Source organism: Elaeis guineensis, chromosome 11 (genome assembly GCF_000442705.2).
Source record: "Elaeis guineensis isolate ETL-2024a chromosome 11, EG11, whole genome shotgun sequence".
Classification (NCBI taxonomy): domain Eukaryota; kingdom Viridiplantae; phylum Streptophyta; class Magnoliopsida; order Arecales; family Arecaceae; genus Elaeis; species Elaeis guineensis.
In genome coordinates, this window is record NC_026003.2 from 63,521,818 (window position 1) to 63,539,007 (window position 17,190).

A 17,190-nucleotide genomic window follows, 5' to 3' on the forward strand; every position below is an offset into this window, starting at 1 on the left:
TTCCCAGAATCTTACAGAATTACTTGTAGTGGCTTGAGTAGCCTAGATTAAGTCTGATGAACTTCTCATCAAATATAATGGATATGAATATGGATATTCCTATATTCGAACTGCTATTCAATCAATTTTTAGCCCTATGCTAGATCATCTTGCCTTCACATTAAGCATGCAAGCTTATGCATATACAAATTTTGCCAATACTTGTACATACATAGAACAAGCCTTTTTCTCCCAATTTGCAAGTCCATTTTTGCAAGGCATGGTCTTGATCGGAAGAAAAAATATTGCATCCCCTAGAGCTAGCACGTACTGATCATCACACGGACAAGGGTGAACTCAAGGCCCACCAGCCCTTGGGACCCATGCTTTACCGTCACGTATGGGCTTATTTCGAAAGCATGTGAACGGGATGACAGTTTATTGGACACAAAAATCAAACGGCGCCCAAGCCTTGCTGTCCTCATTCTGGTGACCTTCGTATTTTCTTCTTTGACCGCTGGTCCCATGATGTTATTTTATATAGTACTAGATAAATACAACTTGCGAAGTTTATTTTCAAGAGATCATGTAATTGGGCAAGAACATATATGAACCAAAATCCAATGGAATAGGCCCCAAATAATTAGCAGCATAAGATGCTACTCAGTTTCCTGCACTATAATTGGCCTCCCTTTTAAGTGTGGCTTGCCATAAACATCACTAGAGTGGAAGATATCTGCTATAAATTCAATAATAGGAGGAGCACAATTAGCTTGAGATACTGGATTCAATATCCACCTAATCATTGTTCTTGAACTCCCCATCAGAATAATACTAAAAGCTTTCAGGACTCTATACAAGATCCTCTCATATTTCTCTCAGCGTTACCAATAACGCAGTGAGAGCCAAATGTCTGGATTACATTAGGATTTTTTATCATAAAGTCTGGATTACATTAGGCATCTTTAGTTATACCATCAAAGTTAATTTTGAAAAAGCTAGAAGATGGAGGCTTTCAAATGAAATGGATAGATGGGATTAGAACCAATGTTTGGAGAAAAATAGTGAAAATCTTTAATACCAAACTCACAGTCGTATAATCTTGAATGCTCCATATTTTTTTAGTGCAAACCGGGAACTCTTCAATGTAGCGACAATCTTCAATGTCAAGCAACGATCCCATCTAACATAAACTAAGATCAAAATAATTAATATCAACCTCAACGCCATCAAAGTTTACTTTAATGCGCACGGGTTTCAATCACCGTTCCAGTTCCTCCCACCGGTTCTGAGATTCTGACCGTTGGATCGATGGATCATCCAAAAGATTCGTCGTGCGTGAGAGTACTTTTTTTTTTTTTTTAATTCTGTTGGAAAACGCCTATCCGTGGGAGCGGTGGAAAGAGAAATCGGGATGCCAGTGGCCGATATCGTGATAAGTATTGGAGGTCTTTCTTCAGCGGTATTCTAGTCTCCCAAATCTTTTTCCCTACGGAGTCTTAATTTTTTTTTTTTCCCCCTCCCAGACGCTCTCCCTTTAGCGCTTGGGTTTCCATGATCAGATCTTATTCTCGTCGCCTTTCATCCCACACCTCCCACTTCCTTCTTTCATCTCCTCCTTTGTCCAGAAGAACGTAGTGAGTCTAAGAGGGAAAAATTAACGCCTTGCTTGTATTAGTTCGATTCTGGTGTTAATTAGTAGCATGAGCAAGCTGGGGTTGGGATCGGGAATAAATCCAGTGGTCTCGGCGGGGGCGACAATTTTCCGGCAGTTGAAGAAGAGCAGGAAGAGCTCGTCGACGGCGAGCTCGACGACCGGCGTGGTACTTCTCTTCTTTCTCATCGTCGTCCTGCTCGGCGCCTTTATTTCAGTCCGCTGGATTAACGTCGCGGTGAGTTTCCTCTTCTTTCCTCAATCTTCCTCACTGCTAAATTTCAGATAAATTTCCTTTGATCAATTTTTTTTTCCCCTTCGTTGTCGAATCGTTTACGGTCAGGGGAGGTAGATGGGTTTCATTTAATTACAGAAACAGAAACGCTAAAAACGGATCTGGCGAGACCTTTGATGCAATGGTTGTCGGCATTAGAGTTGTCTCGTTATGGTCTCCATCGTGACGGGAATCTGGTTCTCCATCCATCATCTCTTTGCTTTTTACCGCTTTTCTGTCGATTCCCTTTTATTTTTTTTAAAGCAAGCTCGAGTTTTTTCTTTTTCTTTTTGGGTAGAACGTACAAAAGAGAGTCACTCGCATACGAAGTTATTTATAAACGTATAAACTACAAATTGTTTTGGTTTCAAATACGTGTCCGTCTAATCTTACTCTGCATTTATATATATTTTTTATCATAATCTTGATTTCAATATATCCACCAAAAGAATTTTGCTATGTCGACGTGTCAGTAAAGTTTCCCGCTATTGGTGGGGCCCACCATGACAGAACGGAAAACTGAGTGATGTCCGGAGCGGCACGGATGGACCACCTGTTGTCCCTAGGTCTCATTCAAATCTTATGGGTGAGACTCCGAGATTTGCCTCGTTGTGGACCTTTTTTTTGACTGATGGCCGGAATTTAAGGCGTGATCCGTGGTCGTCAATATCTGCATCAATTTCGTAATTAAAGAATTTTACGTTCATGTCCATCCATATCTATCTTGGAATGGATCCGATTGGATAGGATAAAAAATTTATCACATAAATATTCAAAAATAATTATTTTTTTAAAATATATATATTAAAATTATATTGTATCGGATAGTGCAATTATCCATACCGCGTCGAATATTTTTATCTAGAACACGTGTCCCATATTTTAATTGAATCAGGTAAAATGTATCTTATCCGGATTGGGCCATATTAGATATATGATTGTTTGGTCATAGTTGCCATTCTTATGGAATTCGGTGTGTTGTAGTGGAGACTCGTTGGCGTTGGTTGTATGATGGGAGCCAAATTTTCAACCGTGTTCCAAAGGGAAATGTCAACCAGCTAGACCTCAAGGATCTAGTGGCTATCCATTCATCTCTCCGTTTCTGTGGGTAATGAATTCTTTTATAAATAAATATCAAGCTACAAAAATTTCAAAGGAAATGTATATGATATACCTAACACCAAGGGTCATACAAGTATCACAAGGATAACTTTTGTATCAAGAATGCATGCTAAGACAAAAGCCATGGAACATGACAGCACTGTTCAGCATGTGAGTTAGAGCTAGCATATTCACCATGTCACTATGATGCCCCAAGTGCAAAGGAGTCTAATGGTAGAATGACGGCCGCAGTATTTTTTATGCAACACCATAGAAGATAGTTGATGCATGTCGCCCTGCCTTGCTTGACATAGCTTGAATTAGTACAATTTCGGCGACTTTTCATTGGGCATTTGAGTTTTCTCAGAAGAAGGGAAAAGAAAAAAACAGGAAAGGGGAGTTCTCCCAACCGTAGTCGTTGAGTTTATCAGCGTTATAAATCTGCTACCGATTTGCTGCTAATCTTTGTCCTGCTCAACTTTAATACCAATAGCTTTTAGCTTAGTTTGGTTGGCACCTATCTCGTTATATGAGAGGTCTAATGTTCAGATCTATGTAAATGATGAATAACCATCCTTCTTCTTTAAGAAAAATGAGCTTATCCTCATGGCCTTCCAGTCTGCCTGTGGTATCGGCGTTAATGTGATGTCTATGACTTTGTGGGTAATCACATGTGCCTACTACCTTTACCCATAAAAGAAAAAGAAAGAAGAAGAAAAGCCAAGTAGGTTAATTATTTCATCTGAGCAAGTGATGGGTAGCATTACTCTTAGCTCATGCTAATCTCATCTCGGTCATGCACAAGAGAACAGGTGCTAGTTCTTTCATTTTGAACATGGAGCCTGTTCTAATATGATTGGTGATGACCGAGCACAGAAAAAGCAAGGACTAAACAATCTCCCTACAAAATAAAGCATGTCTTGATGAAAAGTTATGTTCTCCCTTTGCCTTTTACTGATCAATCTCTCTGTTTTCTTTTTCTAATACATACTTGCAGTCCATTCGAAGCATCACCGACACCGATACCAAGACTCAGAATCTGATCGAAATTCCCACCACCTCCACCTCCCACCGAGCCCCTCCACCGCAACCTCTCCCCCCAAAACCCAAACTCAAACCAAAACCAAAACCACTCATAATACCATTCAGCTGCCCCATCGGCAACCAGAACTCAACCGGCATCTGTCCTTCAACACCACTCCCGCCTCCTCTTTCCGACGACGCCTCCCTCCCCCCTTCCCCCTCATGCCCGGACTATTTCCGGTGGATCCACGAGGACCTCCGCCCATGGAAGTCCACCGGCATCACCCAAGAAATGGTCAAAAGAGCCCGAAGGACCGCCAACTTCCGCCTCGTCATCCTCGACGGCCGGGCCTACGTTGAGTACTACCGCCCCTCCTTCCAGAGCAGGGATGTCTTCACTCTCTGGGGTATCCTCCAGCTCCTTCGCCACTACCCTGGCCGCATCCCGGACCTTGAACTTATGTTCGACACCGTCGACTGGCCTGTCATCATGGCCCGGGACTACCGCGGCAGGAATGCGTCGGTGCCGCCACCTTTGTTTCGATACTGTGCCGATGTTTCCACACTCGATATCGTCTTCCCTGACTGGTCCTTCTGGGGTTGGTAATTAATTCTGCTGACACCTTAGCTTGTTTGCTTTCATGCTGCATTGTTTTAGATTGCAAGGTTTGGTTGATGAGGACTGAGTGGTTGTGGAATTTCGTTAAGGCCTGAGATCAACATAAAGCCATGGGAGGCGCTGAGGAGGGAGCTGAAGGAAGGGAATGAGAGAGTGAGGTGGATGGATAGAGAGCCTTATGCCTACTGGAAGGGAAATCCAGCAGTGGCTGCCACCCGGCAGGATCTTCTTAAATGCAATGTATCTGAAGCTCACGATTGGAATGCTCGGATCTATGCCCAGGTATCTTTCAAGAGCAATGCTGCAGTAACTCAGAACAATCCCTCAAAAAAGTCACTTAGGTGACTTTCACCAATCATTTTGCTTTATTCAATGGCATACTTCACATGATTCAAAGGACAATACACCACACCAGCTGAGTGACTTTTTTGAGTTGCTAAAGCATTTTTCATCGTTGAATGCATTATTGCAAAGTGTATCTGTGTAGGCATTTAGAATTGGACTGCTTACTTATCATGAGGAGCTTGTAGGATTGGTTCCAAGAGACTAGGAAAGGGTTCAAGGAATCGGATTTGGCCAACCAATGCATTCATAGGTAATGAATCACTTTGATTTTGTCTATTGTAGAAGAATTTAAGATGTGAATCGAAAAACTAATGGATGGTATAGGTACAAGATTTATATTGAGGGGACAACATGGTCAGTCAGTGAGAAGTATATTCTGGCATGCAACTCGCTCACACTGCTGGTGAAGCCAAGGTACTATGACTTCTTCACAAGAGGGCTGATGCCGGTGCAGCATTACTGGCCGGTGCGGAGCAACGACAAGTGCAGGTCCATCAAATTTGCAGTTGATTGGGGCAACTCTCACAAGCAAAAGGTATTTCACTAATAGTTGCATCCTAGAATTATGATGCACACACTCCCACATTGAACAGCATTAAGAAAAATTAGTCAGCGCAGTAATTCAAGCTTTCTAGCCTCCTATACTGCACTCTTTGGACTTCAAATTAAAGAAACATTCTATGAGGCCCAATCCTATTGCCAAACCAAAGCTCTGCCCTACCGGCATGCCATGTGATATAAGCAATTGTTGCTTTATGTGACAACCTTGATGTGAATCCCTCCTGTTTATGATTTTCATGAATCCCCTTGTGACACATGGAATGCTTGTGGTGTAGGGGTCCATAGCATTGTGCTTCAAGTTACACTATAATGTGGAAAAACTGTTTTTATTTGACATAAATGTGCTGCAACTGCATGATATGATTCAATTGCAAAAATTGATGAATAGCTCACTGGATTTGTTGGGACTAGATCATTTTCCTATCATGTATCGCAGAAGCCTGTTGCATTCACTGTAGAAAAGGAAAAGAAAATTCATGGCAATTACAATGAGAAAGACATTTTATTTTTCACTTAAACATAGAATGATGCCCTTTTCCACTAGCACGAGCGAACATGTGATAGAAGACTACATGCCTTGTAGGGTTTGACCCTTAGGTCATGCAAGGCTACCTGAAAAATTAAATTTTCTTCCAGATATTTTTCTGTATAATATTAGTCAAGGTAAAACTGAAGTACAGAAAGAGAATTCTCAAAATAATAAAAGTTCTCATTACAAGACCAACATTATTATAGACTAAATCAAATGTCATTTGCATAACACTTTCTTTGGATCAAAATAAAACAACTCCTAAGTTCTAGCTTTCCTGCTCTCAATTCCTTAAACCCATCTAGGCTATTTGTTAGCATATGAAAAGAACAAAGAAAAAGATAGTGAGCTTACAGCCCAGTGAGTACCTCTACATATTTAATAGAATCAAGCATATAATATGTAGTGCAACATTAAAATAAATATCATGCCCAAATAAATGCATCATTTAAGAAGGAGTTTCATGTGTAACATATAAATAATCAAAATAATTTTACTATCCAAAAATACCAGTGTATGAAATGAGACTTTCATGTTGTTGGTAAAGAAATCTCCCTTTCAAAAAAACTAATTTATAATTTGTCCTCTTTTAATCTTGGCAACTACAGCCATGATATGTTTTGTGATAAAGCTTAAAAAAGATTAGCTCCTGAACAAGATAATGTCTTTGATCAGCATGTGGTAACAATCAACTATTACTGGCTAGGCCCCGAACGAGACTAGCTTCAGTCATATCAACATGCCAACGATTAGTCCCAACTGGCTAGTTTTGAAAGAAGTTAGCTTTTGAAATCATAATATGCCGGTGAGGCACGTATCGGTGATTAGCTCCAACTAGCTAGGCCCGAAAGGAACTAGAGGGTTAACATCAATCACATAGTTAGAGTAGAGTTAACATTAATTCAATTCCAAAACCACTTTTCTCCATCACATAGTGTTAACATTTCTTTCAAATAATTATGTATTTTCAAACAAGATTTGACATCTCCTTTCCAACATTTTTGAATGTGCAAATTAAATCATCATTCTCATGATCACATTACATGCTATGACAAAACAAACAATTTGCTTGAAGCATATTTTTTATCTTGCAAAATGAACCAGCACATATAATGAGGTCTCCTATGCTTGATCCATGATTTCATCACTTATTTTTTTCATGCATGATAAACATTTTTTTTGTATAAATAAGCTCATATGGTATTACATAATTTGTGAAGAACTAAATTCCAAAATACCATACCAAAATTACCAGCACATTGATTAAGTTACAAGAACCAATATGCATATACATGGTTGTCTAATTATTATATACAAAATATTTTTTCTTAAATAAAATTTACATGCATCTTTAAAACTCTAGAGCATAGAGATACTTACAGATCAAGTTATAAGGCACTGAAATTCCTCTAAAAATGCTATGCACAACCTAGATAAAACATATTGATGATTAGTTTTCTAGAAGGATCTAAAGCAACAATAATTTCATTCTAAACTCGGGGCATGTGAAAGATCCCCTGGTTTGTGGGGCCCATCTGAGATTCTGCAACTTAGAAACCTTCTAAGTCAAGGGTTGTGAGCCCAGATTTGTTGGGTAGGCACCAAAATCTGGTTGCACATCCCAAATTTGATCTAGCCCTCAAAGGTACCATGTATCTTTTAATCTAAAATCAGAGGGATTTGAGATTACCTTAGATGAGGGGCCTGTCTCCTGAGACAAAGGCACCTCCAAGCTTATGTTCTGGACTCCCTTTGATCTATGAGAAAGACATGCCAAGGTTAGAGAGATAGAGAGAGAGAGAGACAGAGAGATAATGAGGGAGAGAGATAAGGAGGGATAGAGAAGATATAAAGAGAGAGCTGGAGGGGGAAAATGAGTGAGAGGGAGGGAGGAAATGGGTAAAGGAAGTGGAGGTGGAGGTGATGGTTGGTGGTTCGGGTGAACGAAGGAAAGAGAGATGCAAAACAAGAAGCTCAATCAAAACAGGAGGACGATGGTTTGAGCTTAGCATGGCTCACTTACCAGACGCCGAGGTCTTGCCATGTGACCATGGAACACTGTAGAGGAGTGGTCGGAGGTATAGCAAGGCCATAATTTCGAGAAAAAAATAAAGAAGATGGTGGATCATGGATCATGGCTCCAGGGGGTAGGTCGCTTGGATTTTCAGTGATTTCTCAAGGCAATCAGGCTGGCTGTGGTAGTCTGGTGATTGGATGGTGATGGTAGCTGAAGGGCCACAATCCATGGCATGAATAGGTTGCGATGAACGGTCAACAATGATGGCAGCCGGTAGGAGAAACAAAGGAAATAGGGCATAGATTAAGGGAAGGGTGGAACTCAGTTACCTCGTCGTTGGCGAGGTTCAAGTTTCGACTTGGTGAAGGGTGAGTAGCAACCGATAGAGGTGATTTGGAAGAGGGAGGAGGTTATGGTAGAAAAAAGAGAAAGATAGGGCTTGGTGTTCAACGATAGGGAAGGGCTCCAATTTAAAGGATGGGCATTATTCTCACCCACGCATAGAAGAAAAGGAAAGAGGAGGCGAGAACTACCCCTCCTTGGCTAGCACTGACGAGCAAGAAAAGGAGCTAGGACCCTTGTTTCTTGCTTTGTGGAGCAAAAAAAGGAAAGAGAGGGCGGCAACCAATCCCCCTCTCAACTTGCTGGCTCGATCAAGGATACCCTGAACATGATTGGCAAGTAGCTCAAGGTCATTGGGCCTCTAGACTAGTTGCCAATCAAGGGATTCTATTGAGAAAAGGAAGGAGAAGCAAGGAAGGAAACTTACTTGTTTTTGGCCATTACACCCTAACTTTCCAAGAGAAAATTTCATCCTTGAAATTTAAAATGTACCTGGACTTTCAAAGAGTTGAGGATACCTAGAGCTTGTCTCATTTTCAAGCTCCCAAGTAGCCTCTTTTTTGGTATGGTTACTCTACTAAATCTTTACATATGGTGTGGTGTAATGTCTCAAAATCTATTCCTTTTTGTCCACAATCTTAATTGGTTCCTCCTTACAGAAAAGATCTTCATTAGAGCTACAAGGGTTTGAATTGACTACATAGCTAGGATCCGGCAGATACTTCAGCATTGAGATATGGGGCACATTATGCATGCTTGCTAAAGCTGGTGGAAGAGCCAAGCGATAAGCTACCTCTCTGACTTTGTCTAAGATCTCGAAAAGCCCCTGATTTTTAGGACTCGTTTCTCTCAAATTCTAAACCTCATTACACCCTTCAAAGGAGATACCTTAAGAAACACATGATCTCAAGTTCTCTCCTTTGATTAGTATAACTTTTTTTTGTCTACTTTGAGTGGTGGGAGTCTCTTCTAGATGAGTTGGATCTTTACCACTATTTGTTGAACAATCCTAGGCCTGGTAATTTCCTCTCACCCACATCATTCCAGCAAATTGTAAATCTACATTTTCTTACATATAGAGCTTCAAATGAAGCTATTTGGATTCTAGCCTGGTAGTTGTTTATAAGCGAACTCCACAAAAGGAAAGTGCTCATCTTAAGAATCCTTTAAATCGAGCACTCAAGCCTTGAACATGCCTTCCAAAATTTGGATTGTCCACTTTGACCACTCATCTGTCTAAGGGTGGAAGATGGTGCTGAATTCTAGCTTGATTCTGATGGCTCGATGTAAACCTTTCCAAAATTGAGAGAAATCTCAAATCTTAATCAGATATTATGGATATTAGTGCACCATGGAGCCTCACAATCTCATCAATATATAGCTTGGCTAGCTTTTCAAGTGAGAAACCAATCCGGATAGGTAAAAAGTGAGTTGATTTTGTGAGTTGGTCCACGGCCACCCAAACCACATTATTACCTCTTGGAGTCCTTGCTGCCCTGATATGAAGCCCATAGTTATATGCTCTTACTTCCATAATGGAACGGAAAGAAATTGCAATGGCTTTGCTTGCCTCTACTGTTTAGCCTTAACTTGCCGATGAATTTGACACCAGGCGACATACTAAGAATCTCCCTTTTTATATTTTTCCTTCAGAAATTCTCTCAAGACTCGTTTAGTTCACAAGAAGAATTTTTCTTCCTAAGAAATAACTTACTGAGAAATTATTTTTTGAAAATAGAATTTTGAGATGTTTGGTTGACTATGAAAAAGCGACTTATTGCAGAGTAGCTTATGTTTGGTTAAGCACCCATTTTTCTGAAAAAATTATATAAAATACCTATTATAACCTTTGTAGATATAAGACCATATCTTTTTACTCCTAAATTTTATATAAATATTAATATTATATTTTTATTAATATAAATATAATATAAATATATTATAATATAATATTAGTTTATAATAATTTATTGTGTTAATATAATATTAATATATATTAATATAATATTAATATTTAAATATAATAAATTTATTAATATAAATATAAATATAATATTAAATATAATATTATATTAATATGAATATTATATTAATATTAATAAAAATATTATATTAGTATAAATATTAAAATAATATTAAAATATAATAAATATTATAATATTAATATTATATTTATATAAATATTAGGATAATATTAATATAATATTATATCACTATTCAGTATTTTATCCTAACCATTCATTGATATTTTGCAATATCTTAGCCATTGATCTAAAGAGGTATATTGGGAAAAAAAATATAGCATCTTCCTATCCCATTAGAAGTGCCAAAATCCACCTCCCTCATGGATTTTCACTTCTCATAAAATATGGGAAGTGACTTTCATAAGAACATTTTTCATTTTCTCTCCTCTTAAAACTCCAACTAAATAAGAGGTTCCTTGTCCACTTCCCAGGAAGTACCTCTTCCCTCCACTTCCCATCAACCAAATGAGTCCTCAAGTATTATATATTTTGATACCGCTTGGGTGCATGATGTTGGTAAAGCAAGGAGCCTCTTCCAGAATCTCCTTCCACTCCAAATTCTTTTGGAGATACAACTTGTTACCAACTCTCAGGGAGACATCCTCGTGAATCTTGAACTCTGATTGGACGTTAGGTTCAATTCCTTCTCATTCTCACCAAGTTTGGATGTTCTCATTAATATGCTTTAATCTTTTCAATCAAGATAGGCTGCACTATGAGGGAAGTAATTGTGTAGCCGCACCTCGATCCCTAACTTCTCTAGATCTTCTAGAATAAACTTTTATGAAGTGAATAGAGATACTAAGTCGCCTGAGGATTTGTTACTATATTTGCCTTCTCTGGGTGGTAATTATTGGTCAACTCATAGTCCTTCAATAGCTTTAATCATCTTCTCAGCTTCTTCTGGGTAAAGAAATACTTGAGGCTCTTATGGTCCATAAAGATCATGCAAGGTTAGTTGTACAAGTAATTTCTCCAAAGTTCTAGAGTAAAACCACTGCTGCTAGCTCCAAGTAATAAGTCAGGCAATTTTGCTCATATGGCTTCAGCTATCTAGAGGCGTAAGCCATAACTTTCCCATTTTACATCAATACACATCCCCAGCTCATCTTGAATGCATCAGTATAGATGGTAAAACCACCATTCCTAGATGGTGGAGTGTGAATAGGGGCTGTTACTAGGTGCTTCTTTTTCTCTTCAAAGCTCTGCTCACTATCCTCTATCCATTCAAATTTGGCTTCCATTTGAGTCAAATGAGTAAGCGGAACTGCGATGCAGGAGAACCCTTTAACAAATTTTTTGTAATATCTAGTTAACCCCAAGAAACTACACACCACAGCGACGTTGGTCGGCAGTCTCACTTAAAGGGAAGCTAGAAAGAAAGAAGGAAAAAGGAGAAAGATGTTTGAGGGATGAAGGGAGTTCATGAATTCTGTTGTTTCAAAGTTTCCAGAAATACTAGGAGTCACTTTTTTTAGATGGATCTGGATATCTAGAAATAGTTTGAAATGGAAATGCAACAATATCCACCAATTTCTTGCACTTCTCACTTCTCTGACTTTAGAAAACTCTCAATTGTGCAGGAAATCTCACATGGATAAGGTTATTGGACACTTAAAAAGGCCCTATAATGTTAATTTTAGCGGATTTAGCTTATTCAAAAATTGATGGGCTTTGGATATCAAAAATTATGCATGAGGAACGCATGTAAGAATTGATCAATTGCAGTTTGGCCTTAGCCCATAGGCCAAGAGCGTGTGAGTTGTCGATATAAGATTGATAAATTCTGTTATATAAAACAGTCCTTGATATTTGAATCCAACTCAATAACAACAAAAATTAGAACTTAAAGTGATGAGGTAGCTTTACTCATTCTGGCTTGGTGTGATATTCCTGAACATGATTATGTATCTCAATGGACCCCGAACATTAATACTTCTGTTGGTTTTGGGCCAACTTAGTTAATCCAACATAGAACAAAACTAAATTCTGAAATGACTGGTTTGAAATGACCTGGAACTTTGCTTCAGTTAGGACTAAACGCCAATGGATTCACCAGCCTTCATCTTGTGAATTTTACAAATTACTCTAGCAACACTCAACCTGCAGTTAACTCGGTCCTTAAAGCATTTCAGAACAATTAAAACCCATGATATCCAAATAGAAGAGAGGTATCGGCTGCTAGGGCAAGCTCTGTTGGTCTATTATTATCATATACATGTAATCTAACAGTAATTTTCTCTTGTTGAAATAATTTTTAGTATCTATGTTTCTCATCTCTACAAATCCTGAGCAGGCACAGGCTATAGGAAAGGAGGCAAGCAGCTTCATTCAAGAGAAAGTGAAGATGGAATATGTCTATGATTACATGCTCCATCTGTTAACCGAATATGCCAAGCTCTTGAGATATAAGCCTACCAGACCACCCAATGCCATGGAATTGTGCTCCGAGTCCATGGCTTGCCCTGCAGAAGGTCTTGTGAAAAAGTTTATGATGGACTCCATGGTGAAGTCTCCTCATGATTCAGCCCCCTGCACGCTCCCTCCACCCTTCAGCCCAGTGGAGCTCAGGATGTTAGCAAGGAGGACAGCTAATGCCATAAAGCAAGTGGAGATGTGGGAGCAAAGAGCTTGGGAGAGCCAAGCGAGTAAGCCAATGCAATAAAGCTCGTGTTAACAACCTTTTTCCTTGTCCATAGTCCTATGGTTGCATGCAGGAAAGTTCATTACGTTTCAATCTTATTGCCAAGTAGCTCACTTATATGTCCTCCACGTATCTAGGTACATAAATTATGGGGTCCCTTTTATTTATGTCTTATTTTTTGGGATCACATGTATTTTGATAGTAATTTGGTTCTCTATAAATTATTGACAAAGTGAAGAATATGTGTATCACAAAAGATGATTCTTGGCTGCTGAGGCATGACGTTTTGATGAATAATCCGAAAAGATGCTTTGTGAGAGTTGAAGCAGTTCAACTGAGCCGCCGAGGAAACAGAACACTGTTTGAATGGCTGAAGCGGAGTTTGAAATAATCTCTGCACGTTTAAAGACCAGAGGTTGTTATATTTTCAACTGGCTATGCCTATGACACCCTACATGCTGATTTTTTTAAATTAAATTCTTATGTCTACTGATGCTGGTACTCCACCTGCATGTGGACTTAAAACTGATTCAAGATCAACATATAGAAAGAAACAAATTAGATCTTGCAAGACATAAGAGATTCGTCCCTGAAAATGTGTGCACAAATTTTGACAGGGAATGGTTTGTAAGAACAGTCAAAAGTATTATAGAAGTTCTCCATTGGAAGGACCAAAAGCAAACTCGAGTTCAAGGTAAACTCGAAAAATAATCAAAAAATGTTTCGCATGTGGTTGATTAAGGTTCATTCATGTGCCATGAGGTTGGTTTTCTCATCCCAGCAAGACCACCGTGGGATGTCTTCTTGTGGCTTGAGGCAGTCAGCTGTATCCTGGTTATTGCTCCTGGTATTGAGTTTCTAGTAGTTCGACATGGTATATGCTATGTAGACCAATCTCTTCATGCCATCAATCTATGTGTTAAGGGTGATTTAGTGATTGTTATCCATTGGTTTAAAACATGATTAATTGTGACGACCATCTTTGGTTGCTCAATATTTGGAATTTTGGAAGTTCCTGGGAAGCCATCCAATTTGAACACAAAGAAGGTGATAATCATCTAGCTAACTGGGCTGCCAACTAAGAAGTGTGGGTTACTTTTTTTATTTAAATTAAGCGTTTCAAAATATTTCAAACTCTTTATTAGTATCCATCTGAAAAATGAAAGCGTCATTTCATATTTTTATCCATTGGAGTTTTCTACCATTGGATATCTGAATGATTGTTATCATTAGATTGGACGATTGCTTTCATTCATCGGAATACCATAAAAGCTCTTTTATAAATACGTAGTCCTTCTTCTCATTCAGATATGAATCTCTCTCTGTTTCTTTTCCGAAGAATCCCTTCTATCTTTTCCCTCTCTTCTTTGCAATAAAGTCCTCCATCTTTTTCTCATTTTCTTGAGGCAAGAAACAATCAAAAGTAATTCAATCAAATCTTTGTACTTGAAGTATGTCCTTACAAAGGTGCTACTATAGTTCAATCTTGGAGGATAGATGCATTGGAACCCTTCACGCCAAATCTTTGATATCAGGGAATGCAAAATCTACCTTTAAGAATAACGCGATCCATTTGTCTCTACAACTAAGTTTCTCTTCCTTAATTTATTCTTATTATTTATTTATCATGATTATTTGTGTTTGATCAAAAATTTGCATCTGCTATTTAAATTTCTTACAATCTTAAAGGTAGATTTAATGGATGCTCCAATTCTTGCCACTGCCAAAATATTACCTAATGCTACTAAAATTGATCCTTTTAATGATAATAATTTTAAAAGATGGCAACAAAAGGTTCATGCAGTATTATATTTTACTAACATTGTCTTTATTTTGATGGAACCTATACCCAAGGAAGGAATTGATAATTATGAAAAGACTAAATAAGAATAGGAGGTTGCAGAAAAGTTAGCAAAGAACACTATATTGAATTGTTTAGCTAATGAATTGTTTGATATTTATTATCATTTTGATCATGTTAAAGATATTTGGGATGATTTGCATACTAAGTATATTTTTGAAGATGCTGGTAGTAAGAGGTTTTTATCTATTAAATTCACATTTCAAATTAGCTGAAGAAAAAAATCTCACTAGTCAAGTTCATGAATATTAAAATTTAGTCAGTAAATTAGCTGGTGAGGGAACCTATTACCTGATGGATTTGTTGGTGATTTCCTAATTGAAAAATGTCATGATTCTTGGAAAGACTATAAAATTCAATTAAGACATAGAAGGAAAAAAAATGACCACAGAAGAAATTATAGCACATATTAGAGTTGAAGAAAAAAATAAAAAATTAGAATAATCTCAAAGGGCTAATGAAATTATTTTCAAAACTAACTTGATTGTCTTTAATCACTCTAGACCCTCACACACTCATAAAAAGCATGATAATTCTTTCTAAAAGAAATCTTGTGACAATGGTTATAAGAACCACATGTCGAAGCATGGATATCTTGATTTACCACCTTTAACCAAAGTACAGATATTCTAGTTTGTCACCGTAGATCGAAGCACAGTTATTATAAATTGCCACTATCAGCCAAAGCATGGTTCATGATTTGCCAGTCATGGGCTAAAGTGTGACCTTATTTAGTCCAAATTGAAAGTGACGATTGATTTGAAAAATATTAATGAAACAAAAATGATAAGTTGTATGAACTTATATGTGATATTTATGATGGATTTGCGATAATACATGATTTGTGATATATGTTTATATAACTATTGAGTTATATTACATGCCTGATATGAGATTTTGTGGCTTATGATTTCTCTTTGATACTATTTGATACATCTAGAATATTTCATCCACCATGACAATGGCGACCCAGTAGCAGCCCTACACATGTCCTTCTTAAGGAGTACCGAAAGATCACCTCATCACTTCCATGTGGACTTCTGTGACTGTACTAAGAAGTTCCAAAGTCTTCTATTTGCTAGGGGACAAATGACCAGCCCCCTACTCCACTCCTCCACTCAGTGAGATCTGCAATTCCAACAAACTCTAGGACATGCAAATCATTATCCTATAACAACTTGAGCGCGCCTCCATGGCCCTTAAGGGGGGAAATGGTGTATGTCCTTCCGGACAAAAGGTATCTATCTTCATCTATAAAATTCAAACTCCCTAAAACCCTCTAAATAAGTGAAGAGTTACTTCGCATGCCTTCTTCCGAAGACTGGTTCCATATGAATTGGATCCATCTCTTCCATAAAATTTTGAGCAATTCCAACTCCATCAGAAAACCCTCTTCTCCACATGGTATTTGTCGGATCTCCACAATTCATCTCTCCATCTCAACTCCATCCCATCTCATACTTGACTCCACATCACTGTTAGTTTTTTTCTGAAAGCTTAGACCTCTTTTGCTTGTTCCCACAGGAGATTGATTTAGGCATCGGAGGGTCACCACCATCGGAGAACCCCTTCGATGCAAGAACTTTTCTTTGGTAGTTTTGTAGGACCCAGCTCGTGGAATTGATTGAGGACCAAGCACTGGCGCATGCCCCCTAGAGATCTCGCCTGGCTATCCAAACACTACTGCATTCCCTCTCCTTGACTCCAAGTCAACTCTCTGGCAGCCAAAAATTGGCATTAGAGGAAAGATCCGACCCGCATCTGAGGTATCGAGCTTTCCTCTTTCTGTCAGTTGAGTATGAGAGCAAGAAGATCATGGCAACATCTTCTGCTATTCTTTTGAACAAACCAATGGAACCCGCTGACTCCAATCAAGGTCATCAGGATCTTAGCATCTTGGAGGTGTCGACTACCTTGGCTATCACCTCCAAGTAGTTTAACTAGCTCTTGCTGTAGGACCAAGCACTTACTACCATGGTGCAAGACCTACAGCAGTCAACTCAACAACCTATCCCTATGTCAGAAGATCACCCAACATCAGTGTGCCAAGAGCTCCCTCCTCCCTCAAGGAGTGTGTGATGGAGTAGCCAGTCTTGCCCCATTGGCTCAGAAGGAGTGCCCCAGATTATCCGATCTATCCATCGAGCCCCGAGCGAGTTTCACTCCATCATCATCCTCGCCTCTCAAATGATGAGTGAGGTAAGGAGTGGGAGCCTG

At 38.7% G+C, this 17,190-nt stretch overlaps 1 protein-coding gene across 1 annotated transcript; it reads left to right on the forward strand.

The window, feature by feature from the left end:
- Window positions 1-1,511: 1,511 nt before the first annotated feature.
- Window positions 1,512-13,431, forward strand: LOC105035981 (uncharacterized). Its single transcript, XM_010911703.4, has 6 exons — window positions 1,512-1,871; window positions 4,006-4,634; window positions 4,740-4,932; window positions 5,181-5,245; window positions 5,320-5,530; window positions 12,765-13,431. The coding sequence occupies exons 1-6, from the start codon at window positions 1,683-1,685 to the stop codon at window positions 13,131-13,133; spliced, it is 1,656 nt and encodes a 551-aa protein (XP_010910005.1). The 5' UTR covers window positions 1,512-1,682; the 3' UTR covers window positions 13,134-13,431.
- Window positions 13,432-17,190: the final 3,759 nt, after the last annotated feature.

Bases quoted from the DNA above. Each gene is read 5' to 3' on its own strand.
- LOC105035981 (XM_010911703.4), top strand. From the start codon at position 1,683: ATGAGCAAGCTGGGGTTGGGATCGGGAATAAATCCAGTGGTCTCGGCG. The intron at 1,872-4,005 runs GTGAGTTTCCTC...ACATACTTGCAG, and splicing joins TCCGCTGGATTAACGTCGCG to TCCATTCGAAGCATCACCGA. The intron at 5,246-5,319 runs GTAATGAATCAC...TGGATGGTATAG, and splicing joins GCCAACCAATGCATTCATAG to GTACAAGATTTATATTGAGG.